We start from the raw sequence: 26,035 nt of genomic DNA, 5'->3' as shown, positions 1-26,035 counted from the left end.
CCCAAATCACTTCACTTTTGGTGAGTGGAAGCTGAATCTCGGCCCAATTTCTGAACAAACTGAGACTGACCCACATGGAAACACTATTGGGCTTGAAGACCCAGTGGCAGTATACTTTACTAAATAAGCTGCCGGCCCAAATTTAAACATTGCTGGCCCAAATATCCTCTCTCACTCTCAAAGAGAGTGCCATTTAAGCTTTTGAAGTCTCTTAATTTTATCACAAGTCTTGCTGTTCAACAAGAGCCAAGACCTGTATATTATTGTTACATACACAGACAGTCAGACTGGGAAACCGTTAAATTTCATATACTCAATTATATAACAGTTAAGACCCTCTTCATCTCCTCAATTTAATCTCCCATTTCCTCCCTGTTCAAGAACTCTTGACCTCCCCAATGAAATCATTATATATATAATCTATCAACCTCTCATCTGGTAAAACAATTCCCTGTTGGATCTCTCTGTCATGGCTTACTCTCTCAAGTTTCTACTCACCATTTTTCTGGCCTATTCCATGGCCTCCGAGCTCATGGCACGTCCGTTGGACTCCGGTCCAACTCTCAGGGCAAGGCTACAACTAGACAGTGAGTTCAGCTGCTGGGATGCGTTGTTCGAGCTCCAATCCTGCACCGGGGAGGTGATTATGTTCTTCCTCAACCGAGAGACGACCCATTTGGGCAAAAGCTGCTGCCAAGCCATCCACATCATTGAACATCAGTGCTGGCCTTCCATGCTCACTTCCCTTGGCTTCACCCCGCAAGAGGGGAATATACTCCTTGGCTACTGCGATGCAAGTGATCATGACCCTAACCATTCTGCTCCACCATGTCCAGAATAAACTCATTTGACAGAACTCAACTCCTTAGTCCAATGCCTGTGACCCAAAATCCAAATAAACTAGTTTCCACTGCTTTAATGCTTGTTATTTGAATCACTCTTTTCTTTGAGTACTTATTTGAATCACTCTTTCGCCAAATAAAATCATGTTTTAAGGACGCAATGAATCACGAAATATGGAATTAAAGATTGTAATTGAAATTCACATCATGTAATAGAATTCATCACAATTGAAGAAGTTTCACAGTAAAATCGCCTAATAATCCCAAAGAAAAAGAAATTCTGGACAGGACAGACGTGCTGTTTGGTTGCTGAGAAAGTGGAGATTATTCCTATATTTCTCTACAAGCTTTCTCTGGATCCAAACAACCTCCTATTGCAGTCTACAACAATTTTCACACAATTCCCTATCTGTTAAAGAGTCATTAACTAAGAAAATCTAGGCTGTATGTAGAACAAATCTTTCAATAGTAAATCTTAAAAAGCATCGTCAAGATTGTAGTTCCAGAATCTACCATTTGCAGCACCCACAGGACCACCAGCAGGACCATTCGCATTTCCTCCCTGATTGCGGTGAAATGGAAAGTGATTTCCATCCTCTTTGACTCTCGGATCAGTGTCCACCATGTCCGGCGATAGACTTTCTTCCGGGGGCAAACGCGCCGGAGAAAGAGAGTCATATGAAGTCGGTGGTGCCGAAAACCACAAAGCGCCCCAATAATCGTAGTCCTCCGCATCCAACCCTGCGGAAGAATCAAGAATCCCATCCAGCCCATGCACCGCAATTCTTGACCCTAGAAAAAGATCCGGACGCGAGATCCGAACTCCATCCAGAGTGATCGAGTCCAAGACTGCGCCATCTGAAAGAGTAGAATTCCTCTCGATTGAGAGATATCGGTGGGGTAGCAGAGTCGGGAGGCGCGACAGAGGAAGTCGGCGAAGGTCTGAGGCGGAGAGGCGAATGGGGGACACGTGGCGGGCGAGGGAGATAATGTAGTGAGGGGCAGTGGAGTATAGGTCGAGCGGGAAGAGGAGGTAGTCCGGGGGAGAGAACAGGGTGAAGGAGGCGTTCTCGGTGGAGAGAAGGCGGGGGCGGAGATCAGATGTGACGATGGCATTGGGGAAGAGTGTGTAGCCGTGGGAACGGAGGGCCGAGATGGCCACGTCCAGCTCTTGATCAAAAAGATCGGCAGAGGATATCGATAGAAGAATCAAGAGAGTGATCAGGCGGAAATTCAGGTAAGGTATTTTCTTGGAAAGATCGGCCATTGTTGCAGAGCAAGAGAAAGATCTTGAAATGAGAGAAGAAGCTGAAAGGGGATTTTTCTACTTCTGTTGGGTTTGGCGGGGTTTATTGTTCTTGAAAGTCGAATCCAGTGACGACAAAATTCGTGATGTGCGGCTACGATCGTAAGACGGAGTTTGAGCTGGGCCCCATTGTCATATGGGCCTCGAGATGCTTGGGTTCAGTTTAATTCTCGGGTTGGGCCTAATGAGAAGCATCATTATTCTGGACCAACATTATTATGGGCTATGCATCGCTAGTCCATAAAATATTGTAGAATATACAGTTTTGATTACAAACCAACCGTGCACAAAAGATAATGCTTATTGAAAATGATAAAAATCCCAACGGTTGATATCCCAATTATCATAACTGTGCTGAGTTAGATGTATAAGATTCAAGTGAATTCGTGAGTTCTACATGTCTCACATGATGCACATAAAATCTTATGCACATAACTCAGTATCTGAGATAATTGGATATTTCCTGCCAGGATCATTAGGGAGAACTTATTTACTCCTTTTATTACAATATATTCATTGCATCCAACAAAAGTCATGTAAGAAACACTCACAGACGAGCTTTTTCCTGATGTCTCATATAATGAGCAGAACAAAGCTCTCTAGTCCATCTTGCTTGTGTTTTCCAATTCACCATTAGAAGAAACACTAGGTAGTCTCCCACAATCATAGTATGCAAGTTTCACAATCCTGATAAGAAGGAATTTGTAGGCAAAATCCCTGATGAGTTTCTTTAACCAACCAGACCCGCCTTGTTGCGACCAACCAGATATATATGACCCTCCAACCAAGCATGCAACCCGCCACCTCCTTTCGTCGACATAGCCCTGTATTGCTTGAGCGATGTCCTTGGAAACAAGTGTCTGGTTTTTGATAAATGATTCACCAATGTAGCGACCCAGCAACACTGCATCTTCAAGGGCTGAACACCCACCTTGTCCTAAATCAGGTGTCATTGGGTGCATCGCATCACCGGCTACAGTTACATTTCCATTGCTTAGAATACCAAATACTATGTCCCAAGGATACCTGAAACCCAATGGAGTCATCGTAAGGTTAGAAAGATCTGAGTGCTTGACTATGTCGAGGAATGTTGGAGGGAAGTTCTTCGCGTAGTTCTCAGTCACTTCGCTTTGTATCAGTTCTGGTTTTCCTACCACGTTTTCTTCTGAAACCAAAATCATCAGTGTCAATAATCGTAATAATCTTACCAATTTTTTTACTAATTTTGCAATAGGAATCCTAAGTCAAACCATGAATAATCAGTCTGTCCACAATAAGGGGCAAGGCTGCATGCATCTGCCCGTCGTCCCTGTGCCTATAGTGATTGAGAGAGTCTTGTATGCTAGATATGATTGTCACCTCTATGACTAATCTTGAGAAAAAAACTGAGTGTACTAACCATTTGGAGGAGATTGGAAAACCAGGAACCAATAAAGCTCTTTGTCATTAAGGGGGATAAATCCACCTCTCTTTCCCTCATCTAGAAATTGGTGCATTTCATGTTTCAGACCATGCCCTTGAGGGTACAATGCTAGTCCACGCACAGATGATCGGCCTGAATTGGCTGTTTTGGCAAGTCCCAACCAATTGGCCACCACTGAGTTCACACCATCACATCCTATCAAAATCTGAAATTCCAAGATAATCATGAACAATATGCCTATTTGGAACAAGTAAACTTTAAATCCCCTGAAAACAAAAGATGGGTTACTTTGGTTTTGATAGTAGTTCCATCTTCCATGTGTATTGTAGTAATGGGAGAGTTTGGATTAGATTGTGTCTCGATGGCTGTGAGCTTGCATGAGAAACGGGTTGTGTCAACTGGCAATTCCTCTGCTAGAGCCTCTAATAAGGCTCTACGATGGACTGCTCGGGGTTCAGTTAAGTTTCTGGCTCATAAGAAATAAAGAAACCATTATGCAGTATCAGTATGAAATAGTTAAACTACCAAAACTTTGTTAATGTTGAATCGTTGATTCCAGAACTCAAAAAACTTGACTCCTCCGGTCCAGGACTAGAACTAGAAGAACTCACCTGTTTGTTCTTCTGAAGGTAATGTCCTGTACATCTCCGGTAACCACATTAGTCATGGATCCACTGGTTGAAATTTCAATGGTATAACCATAAATATAGTGACAGTCAAGCAAACAAAATCAAACACTAGAATAAATTTGAATCTGAGAATAAGATTCATTATTAAATAAAGAGAATTACTTTAGGCAAGGCTCATAAAGGGAAGTGAGCTTCTGTGAAACACCCAAGGCATCAAGTGCAAGCAAAGCATTTGGGAAGAGTGTTAGGGCTGCGCCAGTAACGCGAAGCTCTTTGAATCTCTCAAGCACCAATGCTCGGATCCCGACTCTCTTCAGCGCCACGGCCGTGGCTAACCCTGATATCCCTGCTCCTACTATCACCACATCCTCGACGGCTTCCATTTCAGCTTAATTTCAGCTTGTAAGACTAATAGTCTACTAATCCTGTAAGATATAAAAGCCTAAATGAGGATGCCAGGATTAAAATTCAACGTTAAACAACAGATGAGTTGATAAAAGACCAAAAATAGATACCAAGAATTAGAAGATTACCCTTTGTTAGGGCAATCCAAGTGTTCTTGGAAAGTCTTGCCAATCTCACGAACAGCAAAGCTTGAATCCCTACTCTCTTCAAGGCAACAGTTGAAGGCAACCTGGCCTGCAATTCCTGCAACTATGAGGTCCCCGACTCTCTTAACGTTTGGTAATTTTTTTGTTGCAAGTCAGGCTTTCATTTATAAGTCCTAAAAAGGCTGAAGTTTGTCTCATGCTTTTGTCCACGTATATATAGATGTTTCATACGCTGCAGATTCTTGGACCGAATATGGGGAATGAAAGAAATACTGCAAAGTCTATTTCTTGAAAGGAGTAACCATGTCTCTTTGGCGATACATAAATCTTCAGGTGCAAGGGAGGCTTCCTGTAAAACCAATGTATAGAAGCTACTCTGTCATTTTGTTGCATTGTGCAAGGACACCAATGTATAGCAGCTACTCTGTCATTTCGTTGTATTGTGCAAGAACATATAAGTTTTGTCTTTGTATGTTTGTCTATAGTGTACTTGTAAACTGCTAAATTAGAGGGCTTAAATAATAAATTCCAAATAACCTAATAAGTAATAAGTTAACCCAATGGGATCTAATCGGCAGTTTCCCATAGTATCTAGTGAGGTACGGCAGTGTAGTAAGAATACAAGTAGATCTTCTAAGAGGCTGCCAATCATTTCAAAGGCTGTATGTGGGAAGAACGATTTGAGAAATCGTTGCTTAGTGGAGCAATTATATTACAGTATACAAACACACATTGTGTACAAAATGGTACATTTATTTTCTTGTAATGTTACAGTTTTCGTTGAATATCACAGACAAACAATCAATGTAATAGCTTTTACCACACAACCTTAAAAAACCAAAATCTCATATGACATGCAGAATACATTATATTCCATCTTACTTGAATTGTGCTCCACTGCATCAGTATCAGATGAAACAGTTGGTAGTCTCCCACAATCATAGTGTTGAAGCTTCACAATCCCGGAAAGAAGAAACTTGTAGAAAACTGAATCCCTGATAAATTTCTTCAACCAACCAGCCCCTCCTTGTTGTGCCCAACCAGATACATATGACCCTACCACCAAAGCCGAAACACGCCACCTCCTTTCATTAACATAGCCTTGTATGGCTTGAGTGATGTCCTTGGAATCAAGTTTCTGGTTTTTGATAAACGATTCGCCAATGTAGCGACCGAACAACACTGCATCTTCAAGGGCTGCACACCCTCCTTGTCCTAAATCAGGTGTCATTGGGTGCATCGCGTCACCAGCTACAGTGACATTTCCCTTGCTTAGATTGCCAAATACAATGTCCCAAGGATACCTGAACATGAGTGGAGCTATCGATAATCTTGAAAGATCTGAGTGCTGCACTATGTCGATGAACATTGGAGGGAAGTTCTTGGCATAGTTCTCAAGCACTTCACCTTGTATCAGTTCTGGCTTTCCTGCCAGTTTTTGTCCTGAAACCAAAATCAACATCGTCAATTATCCCTGAAAATTTGAACTGATTTTGCATCATGAATTCCAAATTCAAATCAACTGAAATCTCTCCGTTCACAAGTGAAAAACTATGTGTACTAACCATTATGCGGAGATTCGAAAAGTGACAAACCAATAAAGCTCTTTCTCATTGAGAGGAACAAATCCAACTCTCTTTCCCTCATCTAGAAATTGATGGATTTCTTGCTTCAGATCATGCCCTTCAGGATACACAGCTATTCCACGAACAGCTGATCTGCCTGAATAGGCAATCTCTCCAAGCCCCAACCAATGAGACACCATTGAATGTACTCCATCACATCCCATCAAAATCTGCAATGCCCTAGAATTTCATCAACATTGTGTCTAATTGGTCCATGAAAACTGAATTTTTTCCAGAAACCAAAACATGGGTTTACCTTAGTTTTGATAGTAGTTCCATCTTCCATGTGAATCGAAGAAACTGAAGAGTTTTGTGTTGATTGAGTCTCAATCCCAGTGATCTTGCAAGAGAAACGGATTGCGTCAACCGGCAATTCCTCTGCTAACGCCTCTAATACGGCACTACGATGCACCGTTCGAGCCCCCAAATCATTTCTGCTTCAAATCAAAACAAAAGAAATCAAACCCATTACTGAATACAACCACCATATCTATCTCGAATAAACCCATAATTAGGTCCCAGACCAGAAGAACTCACTTGGGTTTTACAGAAAGTGCAACTTCCTGTACAGCTCCAGTTCGAATATCGGTCGCGAATACCCTGAATTGCAGTAGATTGATAAGTCTTTGACGAAAACGGGTACAAAATCGCGAAAACATTTGTTATAGAAAACGAGAGAATTTACTTCTGGTTAGGCTTGTAAATGGAAGTGAGCTTGTGCGAGACCCCCAAGGCATCGAGTGCAACCCAAGCATTTGGAAAGAGTGTTAAGGCTGCACCGGTGGTTCGTAGCTCTTTGGCTCTCTCAAGCACCAAACTTCGAACACCGACTCTTTTGAGTGCCACCGCTGTGGCTAATCCTGCTATCCCTGCTCCTACTATCACCACATCCACATTCTCAACACCTGCCATTTCAATTTCCTGCTTGTAATCTTTAACTCTAGCTTGTTTGTGTTTATCAAGTATGGCTCTGTAGTGGTGCTACTCTCTCTCTCGCTATGTGCATATATGTATATATATATATACACATTTGTTATCTGTTCATCTCAATTTAGGCTTGGAAGGAAAGGACATCAAGATTGACTATGACCAGAAAATGGGTCCATAGTTGGCCTATCTTTCTTGCTCTTCACGAACACCAACACCAATGCAGCCTCAAGAGACTTTCAAAAAGCAGCCTAAACTTTTGTATAAAATTATATTATATTATTATGACTATTTTAAAAATCACCCAAACATCCGATAATTTTATTATGACTAATCCTGCTATCCTTGTGTGGGTTTGATTTATGGTTTCTATATGGGGTATGTTGACACATATATTTTCATAGGCTTGATCTGATGTGATGATGTATCGTATATTGTATTTATATTTGTACTAAAAAAAAATCCAACCATTCGATAATTTTATTAAAAAATAATTTTATATTATACGAGTCTTATCCTCCATTTCAAACAGAGCTTAAGTCTTAGATATTTTTAAAAAAGAAAAGAAAAGAAAAGAAAATTTCCAAGGCTCAAAAATCAAAATAAAGTTAAGGGCCAACAGGCTGGGCCAAGACCCAGTTTTCAATAGACCCAAGACTCAGAATAAAGTTAAGGAGAGCTTTGGTTACATTTCATTTTTTTTTTATAAGGATACCCTTGTTAATCGGATCCCCAAAATATTTAAGATATTTTTAATCACACATAAAGTAACCAAAAGCTCAAAATCTGAAAGAATTTTGAAATATACCCCAAGTTCGAGAAGACATTGACGTGCGGCACAACTTGATGAGGAGAAGATTGCGTGAGGAGTCTTCAATCCCATCTAGAACCCATCCCTCTCTCGATCCATTTGTCACATACTGACATACTCAGATAAAAAAAAAGCCCCAAATTTGACCAAGAAAAGAAGAAAATAAGTACGGAGACTTGATTCAACCCAACATCTCTTCCCTTACCCACCTGAATATACTCATGGCGTGTTACATTGCCACCTCGCAGAGTGCAATTAAAACCTGCAAATATATCCTCGCTAATATTTATCACTCGAGAAGCCTTGCTCATTTCACCACGAGGTAAGAACCAGAATCTATCAAGCACATCCGGTTGACCATAGTGCATTCGCACCTTCAAGGGTTAGCCAAAACACGTTGCCCAAGCCTTACAAAACTAGTTTCCTGTGCAGAGATGAACCAGGCAAGTGAGATCTAGGAATGAGTTAGGTTTGAGTTCCAGCGAACTTGAGAGATGTTGAAGAGGATGGGGTGCGAAGATCTCAAATTTAAAAAATACAAGGTCAATGTAAATCGGGACATTGTTAATGAAGTTTAGGGTGTGACTAAAATTTTTCTAAAGTTAAGGGCCAACGAGTTGGGCCAAGGCCCAGTATCTGATATGTTCAGTTGTTCAGGGACATACAAAACCCAACAAGAAAGAAAAGGACATCAAGGTGGTTCAACCGTTCAAGGTTCATGTACTCATTTACAATATTTTACATCTCGCACAAATCTATTGGACCAATCCAGCCCACTTAGCCACTTCATTAGCCAACGGGTTCGGAACCAATACATGTTTTTGTAGATTTTACAGAATTAGCTTTCGTTAATCATCTCAAGATCATTAGATAATCTTTCGCATATGAAGAACATTATACCTTTTGACAAGTTGAACTCTGGATAACCCACAAGCTGACTCTGGATAGACTCCAGAGTACCCCAACAACAATATGATATCATCCACTTTGGATAAGCCCTCACGAGTTTGCTCCTTCAGACCCAACATCCTCGCTTAAGCCCAAAAGACCGGTCATACTATGTGATTGTGGGAACTCTTTATCTACTAGTCGGGAATTACAGCTTGGTCTCTGTCAATCATAATATTACTGATTGCAATGTTCACTAATAAAACTTTTTTTTTAATTAAAATTGCTTCTAATTGATTGTCACCCTTCCGCGCTTTCTGTAATAGAAAATTTTCACATTGAAAAAATAAGGGGAAAAAAAAAAGAGTCCAATAAGTCAACCAAACCATACCCAACTCCCAAAATTGCCTCTTTTAATGGGTACAACCACTAATCAGCTGCTAGAGACCTACATTACTAATGATGTTAATCAGTCAATGAATCCTTACAAACCGTATAAATCTTGGACAGGACCATAATTGAACCACCTTAGATAAACCAGTCACAACCCCTACAAAATATGCACAAAAGGCCCAACTACTGACAACACAACCCCTCATATAAAGCCTAAGCATTCAATCCAGGTTCCCAACCCAAATGGGACTTTTTTTCCAGTCCTCTTCAATTTCTATGTTATTAAAGAAAGAAAATCAGAGAAAATGTTTTTTCTTTCCCAACAGTCAAAAGCAATTTAAGCAAAACGAAGAAAAGGATAAAAAAGAAAACCCAATTCAGGGATTTTCCACTGTTTTCCAAAATCCCTCGTATTAAAATGTAGTAAATCTCTGGCTTTTTTTGCCAAAATCACCAGTGCCTCCCATGAGAACCACCACCTCTGTTCTTTCCAAAGAAGGCATTCTTGGGTTTTGGTATCTCGTGAATGTCCATCACTCGGATCGTTCTTTGCCTTTTGGCTTCACAAACACCACAATTCACAAACAATCAGTGTTAGGAAGGGGGGGGGGGGGGAGCAATAAAAACAAACAGGGAAATGGTTGACAGATTGAAATCAAACCATTTTCTGCTTCCTTGTAGTTTGCCTGAAGCCGTTTGCTTGCCGAGGCCAGCTTGTCTGAATCAAATGTGCTCTCTTTTTGTTCTCTTTGTCTCTGCAACTTGTGATTATGAGTGAATAGGCATGGCAAGTAACAAGAAAACAAGGCTTCAATTTAGTCGCAAAGCTACCAACCTGGACAATTTGAGGAGCAGAACCAGATGCTAATGGAGACCGGTTGGGTATAGTTGGAGTTTCCCTTCTGGGGATCACTTTCGGCTGCTTCGGTTCCGGTTCAGAAATGTTCTTGTCAGACCCAGAACTCCCATCTACAATCAAATAATCAATCAACTTTAAAGTAGGAAAGAATAAACAGGTTGATCAAAATACATCAAAGGATGAACCGAGGATTGAAATCCAACTTTGAATCTGATTCTGTACTTACTGTGGGGATTTGGAGAGTATGCAAAATCAGGAACCTGCAGCAAATGCATAGAATCTTAGAAAGGACTAAGAAAATAATCTTGAGGCACAATTGTAATCCCTAAACTTTTCCAATCATAGTATCCAGGAAGAAAAGTTTTCTTTCACCTGATGATGACCATTTTGGCTGATTTTCTCCTGCGGTGAATCTCCATAAGCTGCAAACATTATTGTTAATTGCCATTTTCAGCTTATTCTCCATACACTAATCACTTTCTAAAAAGTTTCCCAGAATGCAAACTGAATATGATTTTACGAGGATAACGTTACCCATAAGTGCAGAGGATGCATTTTCTCCGGGCTGATTCAACTTCACCCACTCATCTACAATATCCTTCCATTTCCTGGGAAACAAACAAACAGACGAGAAAATAAGAACCATAACAAATCCTGCAATATACTCGGTCAGGAACAAATAAAGTAGGACTTAATACGTATTTTCCATTATTTTGAATCTTCAAAACCTGACAAGATGCTTCACTAGTCTCTTAACATCATTGGATGAATGCTTTCGCAAGCGATTCACATGCCTTCCAATGTCAGTCTCCTGAAACAGGAATTTAATCCAGAAACAATTAGCAAGAAAAAAAGAAAGATATTATGTAAAAAGAATACAATGATTGTTGCATAATTACCTTGAGAGCTTTGAATGTTATATCCATGTCTGCTAAACTTTGAAGCAGATCGACCAAAGAATCTTCAGACTGAAAACAAACCACCAAAATAAAAATTGAAACTGCAAATCAAACCCAGAAAAAACATGAACCAAAAGATTAACAAATCAATTAGTTGCAGAGAAAACTATCATCCTCAAAACAATTGAATCCAAAACCTGGTCAGGATCTTCAAGATGCTCCTTGATTTTAAGAATCCTATTCTGTTCATCTTCAAACAACATTCCATATGGATCCAAATCATCATCTCCATTGATGGAATGTGGCGTAGAAGGCGAGCCTTGGGGTTTGACTTCCGGGCTGCTTTCTTTCTCGACGGTGGCGGTCTTGATTGCAGCCCTCAAACCACCACTGAGATCACAATTTGTACACCGACTCACCAGACTCGCCGCGTACAGTCTCTCCACAATCTTATCCCTCCTCTGCTTCAACTCGGCCTCGTTATCCAACGAAGCAACCAAAATCGCGGTATCGATGAAAGTCCAAACATCCACGCCTGACCTCTCCAACACCAATCGAAAATCATCCAAGTCCATCTTCAAAATTCCCAATACCCAAACAACAACACCTGCGCTTTGTTTTCTCGACGGCGCGTGTTGTTTACCGAGAAAGAAAAACTTCTGATTCTTGCAATTACATCACCAGATCTGGCGTCATGACTCCCCAACCCCCGTACAAGGATCCCAATTAATCGAATCTAATGAAACCAGATACAATATCAATAAACTAATCACTACCCTGCACCAACAACACCCCTAAAACTCCAAAATACAATCAATAATAGATCTGCAATCACGCTCTAGATATCAATAAAGCTGGGAAAAAAAAACCAAGGTAAATAAGGAAAGTTTCCTTTTTTTCAACTTTATTTGGTTTGGGACAAATGGGTATTGAGAATTACAGACAAATTACGCTCGTTCTTTCTGGGTTTTGGTAATGCTGACCTATGGAGCAGCCATTGCTGCTTTGATGGGCTCTTTTGGTTTGTCTGTTTGTTGATTGTGGCTGGGGGGAGATGGACGTGTAAAGAGAGGTATGGGAGCAGATGCTGTGAATATTGTTATGGTCAAATACTCAATAGTGGTGGTTTCTGTCACTTTTTAACATAAAGCTTCCTCGCATCAGCCATCAGCACAGTTGGTGGAATATTTGTGCGCGTTCTGATATAAACCTTTTTGTATTCCTTCCTATACATACAGCTATGACTTTGCGTTGTCCAATGCAAACCCAACGATGATTCTCATTCTTCCACTGTGAATTCCAAAATTGGCTTTGGTAATTATCTGCATGAAAAAGGAGAGGAAAGGTGAGTAGGTGAAAGGAGAAAATTGATAAATAGTGAAATTTTGTGTTTTTATCTAATTAGAGACCCATCCAAATTAATGATTTCATTAAGGACCCACAAATACAGAAAGATGCACTGATCAGATAAGATATTCATAAATGCCAAAACTGATAAATTTCTATCACATCTTCTGATAGAATTCTTCCATTTGTGAGTCTTTAATTTTATTTTTTTAAATCGAGAACGACATTAATCCCTTTCGATATTCGATATTAAATTGAACAACACCATATCTTTTGATTACAAGGGTATTGCTCAAGACCTCTCGAGTTCATATAGTTTCGCCTTTGGGATATTCACCAATTAACCTATCACCAAAGTGATTATTTGTGACTCTTTAATCTCCTTTCAAAAACTTTTTATTAGGACCACATATTAAGGATGATTAGTGATCGAATAAAATGTTTTAAATTAAGGTCTTCAAATTTCAAACTGATTTATGTTTGGAAGTATGGTTTTGAGAATTTCAGTTATTTATGGACCCTTTATCTCACAATGGTAGGATATACTCCTACTGTCAAAAAACTTGATTAACAAGTACTAAAAGCAGCTTAATTTTGATTCTAAGCTTTTGCATGAGTCTAATTCTTGGCATTTGGTATTGAGATTCTATAGTTGCAGATGGACACCATCTCCTCTTTTTTGTATCTTCATCACAAGAATAGAAAACTAAACTTCAGAAAACAATTTGCTTCATCTCAAATGTTCCAAGTGACAAAAGAAAAGATATTTATGCAGAGGTGGGTTGTCATTCATGCTAAAGAAAACTAATCAATCCATGTAAAACTTCAGTCTAAAATTGAATGGTACTCATTGAACTCTCTCCATCAACTACAAATGAAAAAACAAAAAATCCATGGGGATAGGGGGAAGAAATGCCATCATAATCATCCTGTGGTGTATCCAGCTTGCATGGGTTGGAATGACAACTAGAAGAAGAAAGGAGATTAGGAAATAAATTTTACGGGCCAGACAAGCAGAAGAAACAGCAAGTTCTGGAACTATCAGTGGCAAACTTGTACAGAATTTATGCCAGATATAGATCAGTTTACTCCATGGTGCCAATCATCCCTGTGTCAGTGGCCAGATTATATAAGCATTTTCTTTGATTGAATTGATGCACCTGCTATGCATTTGTCAACCAACTCTGCTCCCAACCTGGATAAATGAAAATGTCCCTTTGATTGAACTGATGACCCAACAATTTTGAGCCACTCCTTGTCGCATAGCATCTCAGCGACTGCAATCTGGATACATGTAACATTATTCAAACTACTAAATCATAAGCTGAAAGTTCTCCAATATTTATTAACAGATGCGTCAACTTGTCCGAGCCTCTAGTCAAAGACCCAGGAAGCACAATGTTGGTGCTTTCATAGTTTCAAGCCTTGCAATCTTTCAGTTTTGCATCCCTGAATCGCCAGATTTCTTCAAACTACCTAGTATGTTGTCGATCAACTTGTCCTTTTCATTCTCAACTGAATCCTGAACAAAAGAATACGTTCTTTGAGGTTTAGGGCTTTTTCCGTGGTCTACCGAAGAAGTTTCACTCTTGGTGTTCGTTCCAGATGAACCAAACAACTTCAAACCATTTTTAGAACCATCAACCATGCCATCAACATTTCCAAAGTTGTCTTCTCCTTTTTCACCTTCCTTACTGCTGTACCATGAACCCAGGACTTGCAATAGCGGGCTATCTTCCTCATTTGTTGTAGGCTTCCCTTGAGCTTTTGGCATCACGGCCGAAGTCTCTTCATCTGAATCTGAGAAAACATCATCAGAGGAGGTAGATCCATAATCAGCATACCTTTCTTTCACATTTTTCATGGACACACCTTGCGGTCTCTTCCTGCCAGAGTTCATGTCATCAACAGGACCTAGTTCATCCCAAGGAGAGTGTGAATCAGATAGTTCACTGCTAGAATATGCTGATCCAACACGGGCATTATTTTCTTGAACAGTTGGAAGACCAGCATCTAACCTGGAAGATTTCCAGGTCTTACCGGAGGGAATGATATAAGTGGATTCTATTCTCACACCAGGCATTGTCAGCAACAGGTCTACCAATTTTTTGTAACCAAGCCTTTGAAGGTCAAGATAATAACCATACCTGTCACGGAACAGCTTTCTAAAGGAACCAATATTATATCCTTCTGGGTGATTCTTCAATACCTCATTAAGAAGATTCTGACAGTCAGCTTTAATCTCACTCCTAGACCTGTCTGAAGATTTTTTACCAGTCAGAGAAGCAGCTTCAACATGAAGTATATTATGAACTGTTTTCTCTTGGTCTTCCACGGGTATTTTTTTCCGGACAGGCTGTGACGAAGTTCCTAGAAAAATAGAACTCAATTCATTCGAAGCATGAGAATCACCTGACGAATACTCATTTGAAGCATGAGAATCACCTGAAGAATAATTCTTTTGAAAACATTGTGCGAGCATGAATGGAAATTCCTGAGAGGTACATTCTTCCACCCATTTCCTCTCAGATATTAACATATCCACCAACTGAAGGAGATCACTTTTGCTGAGAGCTTTGAGAACCGACGGTCCTTTCTTTTGAAAATTTTGTGCCATCTGTTCCCTGGCACAAATCAGAAGTAGCAGATTACTTTGCAAGAAATGATAAAGAAATTCTCAAATTCCAAATATAATAACAATAAAATTTCACTTTATCACGAATGAAGATAATTTATATATTTTTATGAAAGTTGATAGAAATAAATCAATAATTTATAAATCAGCAGAAGTCAACTTAAAATTAAAGCCAAGCAGCACTCAAGAATGTGTCAGTTTATTAAATCCTCTTTCCTTATTCGTAAGAACTTATCATCAGCATAACAAGAAAATACTCAGTAAGATTTCTTTACACATCACAGAAAGTTCATACGAAGATAAATATATGTAGCAAAAAGTTTGTTGCAGTATGATGAGCCGAGAAAATTTCTTTTCACATTAATATCTATCATGTTTAAACAAAATGTACTCCAATCAGATCAGGAAAAACTATAAAGAGGAGGTTCACAAGAAATATCCTCCAAGTCATTCTGACCCTTAACTTTGGATGTGATCAGGAAAAAAAATTCAAAAGACAAATTACAAACTACTATATATGAAGAAACTATGACTCATTATTTTAGAAACTAACAAAAAAAATACTCAAGATAGGTGCATCATGCATGATCATTTTCCCCTCACTTCCACAGTTGCTTCATAGAGAGAGAGGTAGAGAGAGAATAGAAATACATGCCAATAGTGAACAAAACTGAAGAAACTAGATACATGAACCTGCTGTTTGTGTGTGGGTGACTGGGTGTACATGTTTAAGCGCATGAGAGAGAGCATATACACCACCAAATGCCAAGAAAGAACACCACCAATTAAAGCAACTAATGCACGAACCTGCTCCTCGATCCAAAGATGAGCAGTGAACCTCTCGTTGTGCCAATAAAAGACTCCATGTCAACCCAAAAAGAATTCAGAGCAAAAATTTCATGCTTTCCAGCAGAACTGTTTGATTGATTCAGCGCTGCACTGTGTTGATCACTTGAGGTATTAGGGTCTGAGCCACTCCTAAATTTGCACCAATTGACAATCCGGCTAAAGAAACCTGAACTTGTGCTAGACTTTTCACCATGTATTTCAGAACTTTTAGTAGTCTTGTTGTCCAGCGTGGATTCAATAGCCGACAAAGAATGCATTGCTGGGCTAACAGCAACTTTTTGTCTTTGTAATTCTGCACATCTTTCACCATTTTCTATCTTCTCAGAAGTGTCGACATTAGTACAACAATTTCTCGCAGTTTTGTGTATATTCTCAGAGCTACCTTCAGAAATGTTAATTTTGTCCGGAATGTTGCCACTCTTCATCCCAGAACCACCAGCATTGCTGCCAAACCATCTTTTCCAGATTCTTTTTAACAAACCAACTTCAGAGGCAGAATTCTGTTCCACCTTAGGAGAAGAATTACCCTTGGTTTCCTGTGTATTAATCACTTCCAGAACCTTCATATCAACAGGTAAGGGTTTTTGCACTTCTTTCGTAGTCTGCTTCACAGCTTCTTTGATAGTATTCTCAGCAGGTGGAGGGGGCTCTGACACTGTTTTTGCAGTCTGCTTTGCTAACACTTCAACAGTATTCTCAGCAGTAGGAGGGGGCTGTGGCACTTTTCCTGAAGGTATTTTCACATCGGGTAAAGTGGCTGGAGGCACTGATGACTTTTCGTTCATGGATCCAGTAGATATTCCCTCAGCATTGTACTTTAAAGATGTTTTAGGACCCTGGTCTACATTGTTAAATGGTTCAGGAGCTCTTGAGGGGACGGCGCGCACAAGAAACTGACCATCACGTTCATACTGAAGTCTTAAAATGTCTGTCATTGACTGAAGAAAACGAGAGAACCTTTTATATCCGTACAAGTCTTTATCTAGACTCAAGTTAGTTTTCCCCAACTCCGCACGGAGTTCAGTTATGGAGATTCCTTTAGGGTACAAGCTCAATAAATGACGTATCTGCTTTATGACAGTCTTTGGTATTGGACGAAGTTTAGGATCTGAACTAGGCTCGGAAAGATCATCAGTCTGTGAACATGCTGGTTGTGTAACAATTGAGAAAGGGTCTTCTAGAGGAACCTGATATTGGCCATACCAAGAACCATAAGGACCATCAGGGGGTTGGTTAAAATGTTTTCCAGTGACATTTTCCCCTCTAACCAAAGAATTCCAGTTCCACATGATACTTGCAGCACTGCAGAGAACACCAGGAACTGCATCTGTACTTGCAAGCAATATATTGTAATTGTTCATTCTTAATCGGTGTAAAATGCTGGCGAAGTCCCTATCACCAGAAATTAGAAAAAGATGTGCTGGCGGAGGATTTTTAGAAACCCAATACATGAGATCTACAAGAAGAGACCTATCAGCACTGTTCTTTCCACCTGTCCTGGCAGGAAAATTTAGAAAAATGAGATACCAAGACCTCTGCACCAAAGCTCACAAACATATTGCCAGGAAAATCTTTTGAATCTTATCAGACTAAAAGTCTTGCACAGTCTCAAAACAGATAGTTATCTCTTGCCACGTAATGTTACAATAAAATACGACGTGGAAAAGGTGATAAAGAGAGATAAATTATTCGAAAATTAACTTCTTTTGAAATTGCGGTCATTCTATTTGGATGACCTTTCACCAAGTGTTAAAGGAACAGCTTTTATACCAACTCAATAATCAAAAACAAATACAGAAACAACTTTTATACTAACTCAATAATCGAAAAAAAAAAAATACAAACTTTCAGGAGATCCTCCGGAAGCTTCAGTACTTTTCGATGTTAATATACAGACCAAAAATTAGGCTACTTGGACATCCAATACCAGCCTATTCATGCAATTAGAAGTAATCATTCTTTTTTCCTGATCGCAAATGGATAATTAAGTAAAGAGCACTACCATAGTGCCAAGATTTAACTCTCTTGACCTAGCCTATAGATTTGATGTCATTCCTATTACTTCCATCATTCATCCAAAAAAATTTTCTATTTTTGGTTGCCTTCCTCTCTTTTCTCGCTTCTTCTCTATGATTTTTCTCCAAGGTATGTAAAGATGCATCAACATTTTTACGTTGCAGATACAAACCATCTTAGACAATTTTCTCGTATCTAATCATCCATTAGTGATACTCCTACCACAAACCTAATAATCCCATTTCTTATCCTACCATTATTTGTGTTGCCACACACCCAAAGCAAATATTCTCATTTATGCAACATTCATTAGCTGCAAATGTCTCATGATAGCCCTACATTCTACATCATTGCACACGTACATGGAACCAATAAAATTTCCTCTTTATTTTCAGCTTTTGTAATAGCCCAACGTTCAAAGTTAAAACAAATCTCAAAATTGAGGCACGCCATTTCCCCAACAAACAAAAAACAAGGTTGAGCTACCCAATTTCAACATTTTCACAACTCAGCTCCACCTATATCTAAATAGCAATCCAAAGCACCACCACAACACTACTTGTGTTGAGTGTAAAAATTAAAGCTTCTTCCTTTTCCACTTCAATAATGCAAACGTCAAGAATTCATTTAAATCGATACAAGAAAAAAGAACAGCAACAAACCATTAGGAATGTGAGTCAAATTAATCCCAGTAGAAGAAAGCGCCTCCTGGTTAGCTCTGGAGAGCTGCAACGTATCCCCGAAAGCAGTGATATGGATAGGACCCATGATACCATTGCCTCTAACCGCCGCAGTGATTGCCTGCGCAACTTTGAACACGTTCGCACCAACAGGCAAATGGCAGTTCTCGAAGTCCCACCACACGGAAACCCTAACGTTCCGAGACTCCTCCTCGTGGCGGCGCGAGGGGTAAGAGAGGGAGTGATGATGAGTCGAAGATGTAGAGAAGTGAGAGATCAGGATTGCATAGGGACGAGGGGATTGTAATGGAGTAGAAGAGGAGAGAGAAAGGAGGGATTTTGGAGAGAAGGGTCTCATTTCTACGATTAGGGTTAGAGTTAGAGGAATTTTGAGAGATAACGAAGGAGGGGTTGTTCGTTCAGTTCATGCGCTCAGCCATGGATTCTCAATTGGTCTCCGGAGATTTATGAAAATTTGCAGGGCGGTGTAGGAGAGGAAGTGAGAGGAAAGAAGAACAAATGTAAAACCCTGGCTAAAGCCCTTGCGCACGTGCCGTACGCGTGAGTGGCTCACGTTGGTGGACTGGACTTCGGAGAATCAAATACTCGTCCTCAATATCGGGCCTCAAAAAGCCACCCCACAGTACGTGGGCCTTAGGCCCATCAGTAAAACGTAAGGCCCATCTGTAAAACGTGAAGTTTATCTGGGTTTAGATTATGGGCCCATTCGGGATAATTTGTGGGCCGATATTATATCGGCCTAAATAAATAAAGCGATAAAACCTAGCCACTGGCGCTCAAAACGAAATGTCGAGCTGAGAAAGAAACAGAGACGGCAGACACCGAACAGAGTGCGAGAGAGATTTTCAGATGGCAGTGACGAGTATGGACATTGCATTGCCAAATCAACCAGCTTGTCTAGTTAGTGCAAAACGACCAAAATTTAGGGTTTTTACGGCGAGATGCTACTCCTCTGTTCCCTCCCAGGTTGCCGCGATTGGTATTTAGTATGCACCTCTTCTTGGTCTGAGCTGTTTCGATTTGTATGTATTCATTTTGAGTTGAATTGGGTTTTAAAGGACATGTAAATGAAGAAAGATGTCGATGGTTGCGTGATTCGTTCCCGTATCAAGGAAGATTGATCATATAGTCTGTGATTGTATGAATTACAAATCTATAACCTGGTTCGAAAACCTTGAAAATTGACTAGAAGAGCTTGTGGATTGCTTAATAATGCTTACCTTAATAGGAACTTACTGACTTAGTGGGCTATAATTCGAGTGACGCTGTATGATTTTACAATATAGAATTTGGCTGCATTTAAGTGTTCAGAATACTGTCTTTGAAGTTTTAAGCTGATGAAATTTTATGCCTTGTGTCTCAGGTCTGGCTGACATCCCCGGAAAACTTCTGATGCTAACTTGTGCTTGAAGATGGTTCAATCTGGAGGGCCAAGTCCTCCAGTGCAACAGGAACCCAAGTTGGTGAAGTGGTATTCAACACATCTCTAACGGGGTGAGAAAAGTTAATGTTTCTAATAGACAAGTTCTGTCCATTATTAGAAGAGGATATTATGGGATTTGTTATTATTATTAGTTTTTGCTTGTTAGTTTTTATCTACATTGCTGGTGACTACATGTTGTATGCTTACTTCCATTTGTATTTCATATATCTGGACTAGTTCTTGTCGTGCGGTCCAGTCTAACCGGTAGGAAATAATCATAAACTCTTGCTCTAGAATTGTCTTCCCTCAATTATAGGTATGTCTCTTAAGTTCTATGTGGTTGGTAGATAAGCTAAAATTAATTTTTAAAATTTGTTACTTTTGGGGAGGGGATGGAACCTTGAAAGTTTCTGCTATCTTGTCCTGTTAATTTGTAGATAGTTTATTGGTGGAATCTGATTACTTCTTCAGGTATCAAGAAATTCTAACGGACCATAGTTATGCTGGCCAGTTTGTCCTGATGACAAATCCACATATTGGCAACACTGGTGTAAATTTTGGTAGGCATATATGTTTCAATTCTTTACATAGTCTGCTTTTTTAGGAAAAATTCGATCCAGTTCTTGTTGTGTTTCTTGCTAGATGATGAAGAATCGAGACAGTGTTTCCTTGCGGGTCTGGTGATTAGAAGTTTGAGTATCAGGTATACTATGCTTATTTTTTATGTTTTCTTTTGAAAATGTGAGTTATCCTTGCTTTTCAGTTGTGTTAGTTTTCTAAAAGCTGCTTTCAGTACTTCCAATTGGAGATGCACCAAAACACTATGTGAATATTTAGCAGAGAGAAATATTATGGGAATATGTAAGTAAATCTCCATGTATTTTTTGTATGCAGATTCTTGAACTTTGAGCATACTGACCGACCTATCGTTGTTTTTGATTCATGCAATAGATGATGTTGATACACATGCAATTACCCGCAGATTAAGGCAAGATGGAAGCCTCATTGGTGTTTTGAGCACAGAAAAATCAAAAACGGATAAGGAACTTTTGGAGATGTCATGTTCATGGGACATTGTAGGTAAAAAGAAATTGATTAACTAAGGGTTTATGTTTTCTTAGTGTGCGTTGCTGCAACTTTATTTGTTTCCAATTCTGCAGGTGTTGATTTAATAAGCAATGTTTCATGCAATGCCCCTTATGAATGGGTAGATAAACAAAGTCAGATTGGGATTTCAACTCAGATGGGAGAAATGGAAAGACTGACCATGTTAGTATGATAACATAGTTTTGTTTCAAAACTCCATCATCTCTGCTAAAACTCCACCCTTATGCTTTTGCATTTCTGTTTAATTGAAGGTCGTTGCTTATGATTTTGGGATCAAGCATAATATCCTGAGGCGCTTGACAGCCTATGGGCGTAAAAGCAAGGTGGTGCCTTCAAAATGGCAGGCATCAGAAACTCTTAAAATGAAACCAGATGGAGTTCTTTTCAGTAACGGCCCTGGAGACCCATTGGCAGTTCCTTATGCAGTTGAAACAGTCAAAGAATTATTGGGAAAGGTTCCTGTTTTTGGAATTTGTATGGGCCATCGGTTGCTTGGTCAGGCATTAGGCGGTAGAACCTTTAAGATGAAGTTTGGTCACCACGGAGGAAATCATCCAGTTCGTAACCTTAGAAAAAATCGTGTTGAGATTAGTGCCCAGGTTTGTTCCTTGATGAACCTCTATGTAAATGTTAACAGCGCGCCTGTTGCAATAGGATATCTACATTCTTTTATCCAGATCTTGTTTTCACCTTGATCTTCACTTTGTGGCAGAATCACAACTATGCAGTTGACCCTGCATCACTTCCTAAGGGTGTAGAAGTTACTCATGTCAATCTTAACGATGGAAGTTGTGCCGGTCTTGAGTATGCTCGCTTAAACGTCATGTCACTGCAGTACCATCCTGAAGCATCCCCTGGACCTCATGATTCAGATTGCGGTAATGAGAAATTCTATTTCTGTGATAATTGTGGAAATGCTGAAATTTGCTTGCATAGAATTCTATCCCTTTATGTAAGATTTTCAAGTATGTGTGTGCATTTGCATATGGTGGCTGCTTTTCTGTCTCTGTTGCATGCATGCACTGCATCTCTTTCTGCGGTGATGTCCTCCACTTACAACATTGACTCCGTTTTGTCTTTTTTTTTTTTGGGTTATGCAGCTTTTAGCGATTTCATAGAGTTAATGCAGCAAGCCAAACAAAATGCTTGAGCAGAATCTGCACCAACCCGTATGAAAAATGGAATTTGTCTGCTGGTGCTTGAAATGGATATATGCACACATGCACTCCGTCTCATGGGCTGATGTTTTTTGTTCTTTTTCCTTGGTGAAATAGTTTAGTGTTATTAAGTTTGCTGCTTCTGCAAAAGGGTGAATATTACATATCCAATGTAGTTCTACTCAAGTATTGTACTTGGATAGACCAAGTTTATCATATGATTGTATCCTGTAACTCTGGAATCGATACCAATACCTCAACTTGACATGGAATCAGCCTAAGAGGAAAAGAAAGCAAAAGCAATCCTCGTACCAACGGCGAGCAATAAAACCTAGAAATCAATCACTGATCTAATTGGAGTACCTCTCCCCTCCGTATGATCGCCACACTTCAACTAAGTTATTCTATTCCACCTACAATGCAATTTCAGGATTTTCGGCTCATGTGGGATGGCTCTAATGGGTCATGTTACGTCGAACGTGCATTACATTCCGCTTGTTTGGCAAGTCGAACGTGCATTACATTCTGCTTGTTTGGCAAGACGGCGTCTCTGCTAAGTGGATTGTTGGCGTTGACCGCCTTGTCAAACGGCACAGCGGTTGTAGCGGAATCGTTGTCTATATGACAACGGTTCCACTGCAATTTCAGAAGCTCCGTGTAGGAGCTTCTTAAGGTGGAAACGTTCCACATTTTTTATTTATTTATTTTTGTATTGTGAGGCTTACGGAATCATTAATCTTTTACTTTTTGACGAGGACTAATGTGGGTCCCATTGTTACAATAACGTAATTAGTTTATAAAACAATTTTATAATAAAGAGTATTTTTTACGATAATAAGATACTATTAGTTTAACTTATATTTTATTTTTCTAATTAATATTATAAAATACCATTAAATATAATAAAAGCTCATATAAAATAAAATGTAATGATAAAATTTTAATATAATTTTCAGATTTCATATAATTTTTTTTATAATATACTTAATTATTTAATTTTAATAATAAATTATATTCATTAAATTAAATTTAATAACGAAATGATTAAAAATTTATGAACATTTATCATTAAATTCAAGATAATACTTTTAGTCTACAGTTTTTTCGCTAGCGTCAATTTTTAGTTCACCAAACACCTCACAGCATATTTCACGGCTTTAAACTCAACTTTTTCCCACAACTTTTCCGCTAACATTGAAAATCAATCCAACCGTTCTATCAAACGGACCCATTAACACGCTCCAACGGTAAAATTGTCTTGTGATTCTGATGAGAATCCCACATCGAAAGATGGTGGGTTTGGAGTCTAGCTTATAAGGGAGGACAAACCTCTTATTGTCAACCTGTGTTTTCAATAGAGAGTTAGGCCCAAACTTGTGATGCTAGACTTGGGCCCCCATCCCGTGTGGCGGGTATTCATCTTTGGTGCTTTCATTGAGAGTCCAATGCCCTCAACTTGGGGCCGCGTCTGCGGAGTGGCCAGCCATGGTGCTCGACCCACGGGGGTGGACTGCCGGAGGGGCCGGCCAAGGTGCCTGACCAACGTGGACGTTGGGGTCTTGAAGGGGAGGGTATCTTCATGTCCCACATCGGAAGATGTGGGCTTGCCAATGTAGTATTTAGGTGGGATGACCCTCCCTCACTAGTAGCCAAGGTTTTCAGAAGGACAGAGTCCACTGGACCTTGGTTACAACCGGCCCATGAGCAGGTGGGCAGCCCATGCGTGGGTAGGAGAGGGCCCCTTGCTTTAGATGGGTATCGGTTGGGCCTTGGTTGTTAGTGGGTCATCACATTTGATGCTTTCATTGAGAGAGTCACGTTTGCGGAGAGGGCTGCCGTCTGAAGGGCGAGCGGAGTCGCCAGGCGAGTGTAGCCGCCGTAGACGTCTACTGTCCAAGGGGGGTGGTTTGATGAGAATCCCACATCGGAAGATGGTGGGTTTGGAGTCTAGCTTATAAGGAATGACAAACCTCCTATTGTCAACCTGGGTTTTCAATAGAGAGTTAGGCCCAAACTTGTGATGCTAGACTTGGGCCCCCATCCCGTGTGGCGGGTATTCATCTTTGGTGCTTTCATTGAGAGTCCAATGCCCTCAACTTGGGGCCGCGTCTGCGGAGTGGCCAACCATGGTGCTCGACCCACGGGGGTGGACTGCCGGAGGGGCCGGCCAAGGTGCCTAACCAACGTGGACGTTGGGGTCTTGAAGGGGAGGGTATCTTCATGTCCCACATCGGAAGATGTGGGCTTGCCAATGTAGTATTTAGGTGGGATGACCCTCCCTCACTAGTAGCCAAGGTTTTCAGAAGGACAGAGTCCACTGGACCTTGGTTACAACCGGCCCATGAGCAGGTGGGCAGCCCATGCGTGGGTAGGAGAGGACCCCTTGCTTTAGATGGGTATCGGTTGGGCCTTGGTTGTTAGTGGGTCATCACATTTGATGCTTTCATTGAGAGAGTCACGTTTGCGGAGATGGCTGCCGTCCGGGAAAGGGCTGCCGTCTGAAGGGCGAGCGGAGTCGCCAAGCGAGTGTAGCCGCCGTAGACGTCTACTGTCCAAGGGGGGTGGTTTGATGAGAATCCCACATCGGAAGATGGTGGGTTTGGAGTCTAGCTTATAAGGGATGACAAACCTCCTATTGTCAACCTGGGTTTTCAATAGAGAGTTAGGCCCAAACTTGTGATGCTAGACTTGGACCCCCATCCCGTGTGGCGGGTATTCATCATTATTGATGAGAATCCCACATCGGAAGATGATGGGTTTGGAGTCTAGCTTATAAGGGAGGACAAACCTCTTACTGTCAACCTGGGTTTTCAATAGAGAGTTAGGCCCAAACTTGTGATGCTAGACTTGGGCCTCCATCCCGTGTGGCGGGTATTCATCATTGGTGCTTTCATTGAGAGCGCACGCACCTGCGTGCAGGCTCGTGGGCTAGCACTACCATAGGCAGGCCTATCACAGAGCCCATTCCTTTGTGGAGTTGGGTTAGCAGACAGTGGGCCGTGTCCCATTGTGGGCGGGTTGGAAAAGAGAAAAAGGTCGTTAAAAAAAAGAGAAGAGAAAAAAGCCGTTAAAAGTAACTGGGAAAACCCTAGATCCACTGGACCTGGCAAGGCTATGTGACCCTGGCTCGCAAGGCTATGTGACCCTGGCTCGCAAGGCTTGGGGCGGTAAGTGGGCCGTATGCCGAAATGGTACAAGGCCATGCACGAGGACGTGCATGCTCCCAAGGGGGGAGGATTGATGAGAATCTCACATCGGAAGATGGTGGGTTTGGAGTCTAGCTTATAAGGGAGGACAAACCTCCTATTGTCAACCTGGGTTTTCAATAGAGAGTTAGGCCCAAACTTGTGATGCTAGACTTGGGCCTCCATCCCGTGTGGCGGGTACTCATCATACCACCCCCCTTGGACAGTCGACGTCCACGGCTGTGGGCGGGTTGGAAAAGAGAAAAAGGTCGTTAAAAAAAAGAGAAGAGAAAAAAGCCGTTAAAAGTAACTGGGAAAACCCTAGATCCACTGGACCTGGCAAGGCTATGTGACCCTGGCTCGCAAGGCTTGGGGGGGTAAGTGGGCCGTATGCCGAAATGGTACAGTCAAGGCCATGCACGAGGACGTGCATGCTCCCAAGGGGGGAGGATTGATGAGAAT

At 40.7% G+C, this 26,035-nt stretch overlaps 4 protein-coding genes and 2 pseudogenes across 7 annotated transcripts; 1 reads left to right on the top strand and 5 right to left on the bottom strand.

Annotated features, from left to right (window-relative positions):
- Nucleotides 1–972: 972 nt before the first annotated feature.
- On the bottom strand, nt 973–2,244 carry LOC119982999 (fasciclin-like arabinogalactan protein 19). The gene has a single exon (XM_038826639.1). It carries the CDS (start codon nt 2,107–2,109, stop codon nt 1,318–1,320), a length of 792 nt encoding a protein of 263 aa, XP_038682567.1. The 5' UTR covers nt 2,110–2,244; the 3' UTR covers nt 973–1,317.
- A 379-nt stretch (nt 2,245–2,623) lies between these two features.
- Nucleotides 2,624–5,083, bottom strand: LOC120006077 (monooxygenase 2-like). Of its 3 annotated transcripts, none has more exons than XM_038855958.1 (6): nt 4,734–5,083; nt 4,363–4,642; nt 4,183–4,245; nt 3,860–4,037; nt 3,548–3,776; nt 2,624–3,313 (listed from the first exon to the last, which is right to left on the bottom strand). In XM_038855958.1, exons 2-6 carry the CDS (start codon nt 4,581–4,583, stop codon nt 2,748–2,750), a joined length of 1,257 nt encoding a protein of 418 aa, XP_038711886.1. In that variant the 5' UTR covers nt 4,584–4,642; nt 4,734–5,083; the 3' UTR covers nt 2,624–2,747. The 3 variants fall into 3 exon arrangements, with proteins under 3 accessions (XP_038711886.1, XP_038711877.1, XP_038711894.1); XM_038855949.1 differs by having other exon boundaries at nt 4,363–4,625; XM_038855966.1 differs by having other exon boundaries at nt 2,624–3,310; nt 4,363–4,625.
- A 347-nt stretch (nt 5,084–5,430) lies between these two features.
- Nucleotides 5,431–7,518, bottom strand: LOC120006093 (annotated as a pseudogene).
- Nucleotides 7,519–9,395: 1,877 nt separating this feature from the next.
- LOC119980640 (probable mediator of RNA polymerase II transcription subunit 26c) lies at nt 9,396–12,355 on the bottom strand. The gene is made up of 9 exons (XM_038823433.1): nt 11,351–12,355; nt 11,154–11,222; nt 10,983–11,065; nt 10,789–10,862; nt 10,627–10,676; nt 10,481–10,514; nt 10,231–10,364; nt 10,057–10,150; nt 9,396–9,955 (listed from the first exon to the last, which is right to left on the bottom strand). Exons 1-9 carry the CDS (start codon nt 11,726–11,728, stop codon nt 9,846–9,848), a joined length of 1,026 nt encoding a protein of 341 aa, XP_038679361.1. The 5' UTR covers nt 11,729–12,355; the 3' UTR covers nt 9,396–9,845.
- Nucleotides 12,356–13,316: 961 nt separating this feature from the next.
- On the bottom strand, nt 13,317–19,201 carry LOC120005176. Of its 2 annotated transcripts, XM_038854681.1 has the most exons (4): nt 18,663–19,201; nt 15,943–17,476; nt 14,946–15,124; nt 13,317–14,870 (listed from the first exon to the last, which is right to left on the bottom strand). In XM_038854681.1, the coding sequence occupies exons 1-4, from the start codon at nt 19,036–19,038 to the stop codon at nt 13,936–13,938; spliced, it is 3,024 nt and encodes a 1,007-aa protein (XP_038710609.1). In that variant the 5' UTR covers nt 19,039–19,201; the 3' UTR covers nt 13,317–13,935. The 2 variants fall into 2 exon arrangements, with proteins under 2 accessions (XP_038710609.1, XP_038710600.1); XM_038854672.1 differs by having other exon boundaries at nt 13,317–15,124.
- A 349-nt stretch (nt 19,202–19,550) lies between these two features.
- On the top strand, nt 19,551–22,603 carry LOC120011092 (annotated as a pseudogene).
- The last annotated feature ends 3,432 nt before the right edge of the window (nt 22,604–26,035 follow it).

Source organism: Tripterygium wilfordii, chromosome 2, assembly GCF_013401445.1.
Source record: "Tripterygium wilfordii isolate XIE 37 chromosome 2, ASM1340144v1, whole genome shotgun sequence".
NCBI lineage: Eukaryota > Viridiplantae > Streptophyta > Magnoliopsida > Celastrales > Celastraceae > Tripterygium > Tripterygium wilfordii.
The sequence above is the reverse complement of the archived record's forward strand: the minus strand, read 5'-3'. Positions and strand labels throughout refer to the sequence as shown.

Excerpts from the sequence above, each read along its gene's own strand:
- LOC119982999 (XM_038826639.1), bottom strand. The coding sequence starts at position 2,109 with ATGGCCGATCTTTCCAAGAAAATACCTTACCTGAATTTCCGCCTGATC.
- LOC120006077 (XM_038855958.1), bottom strand. The coding sequence starts at position 4,583 with ATGGAAGCCGTCGAGGATGTGGTGATAGTAGGAGCAGGGATATCAGGG. Across the intron at positions 4,246-4,362 it reads CTTTATGAGCCTTGCCTAAA|TGGATCCATGACTAATGTGG; the intron begins GTAATTCTCTTT and ends AATTTCAACCAG. Across the intron at positions 4,038-4,182 it reads ACCTTCAGAAGAACAAACAG|AAACTTAACTGAACCCCGAG; the intron begins GTGAGTTCTTCT and ends CTTATGAGCCAG.
- LOC119980640 (XM_038823433.1), bottom strand. The coding sequence starts at position 11,728 with ATGGACTTGGATGATTTTCGATTGGTGTTGGAGAGGTCAGGCGTGGAT. Across the intron at positions 11,066-11,153 it reads TAACATTCAAAGCTCTCAAG|GAGACTGACATTGGAAGGCA; the intron begins GTAATTATGCAA and ends TTCCTGTTTCAG. Across the intron at positions 9,956-10,056 it reads CTACAAGGAAGCAGAAAATG|CCAAAAGGCAAAGAACGATC; the intron begins GTTTGATTTCAA and ends GTGTTTGTGAAG.
- LOC120005176 (XM_038854672.1), bottom strand. The coding sequence starts at position 19,038 with ATGAGACCCTTCTCTCCAAAATCCCTCCTTTCTCTCTCCTCTTCTACT. Across the intron at positions 17,477-18,662 it reads TTTGACTCACATTCCTAATG|GTGGAAAGAACAGTGCTGAT; the intron begins GTTTGTTGCTGT and ends CTGCCAGGACAG. Across the intron at positions 15,125-15,942 it reads ATCTTTGGATCGAGGAGCAG|GGAACAGATGGCACAAAATT; the intron begins GTTCGTGCATTA and ends GATTTGTGCCAG.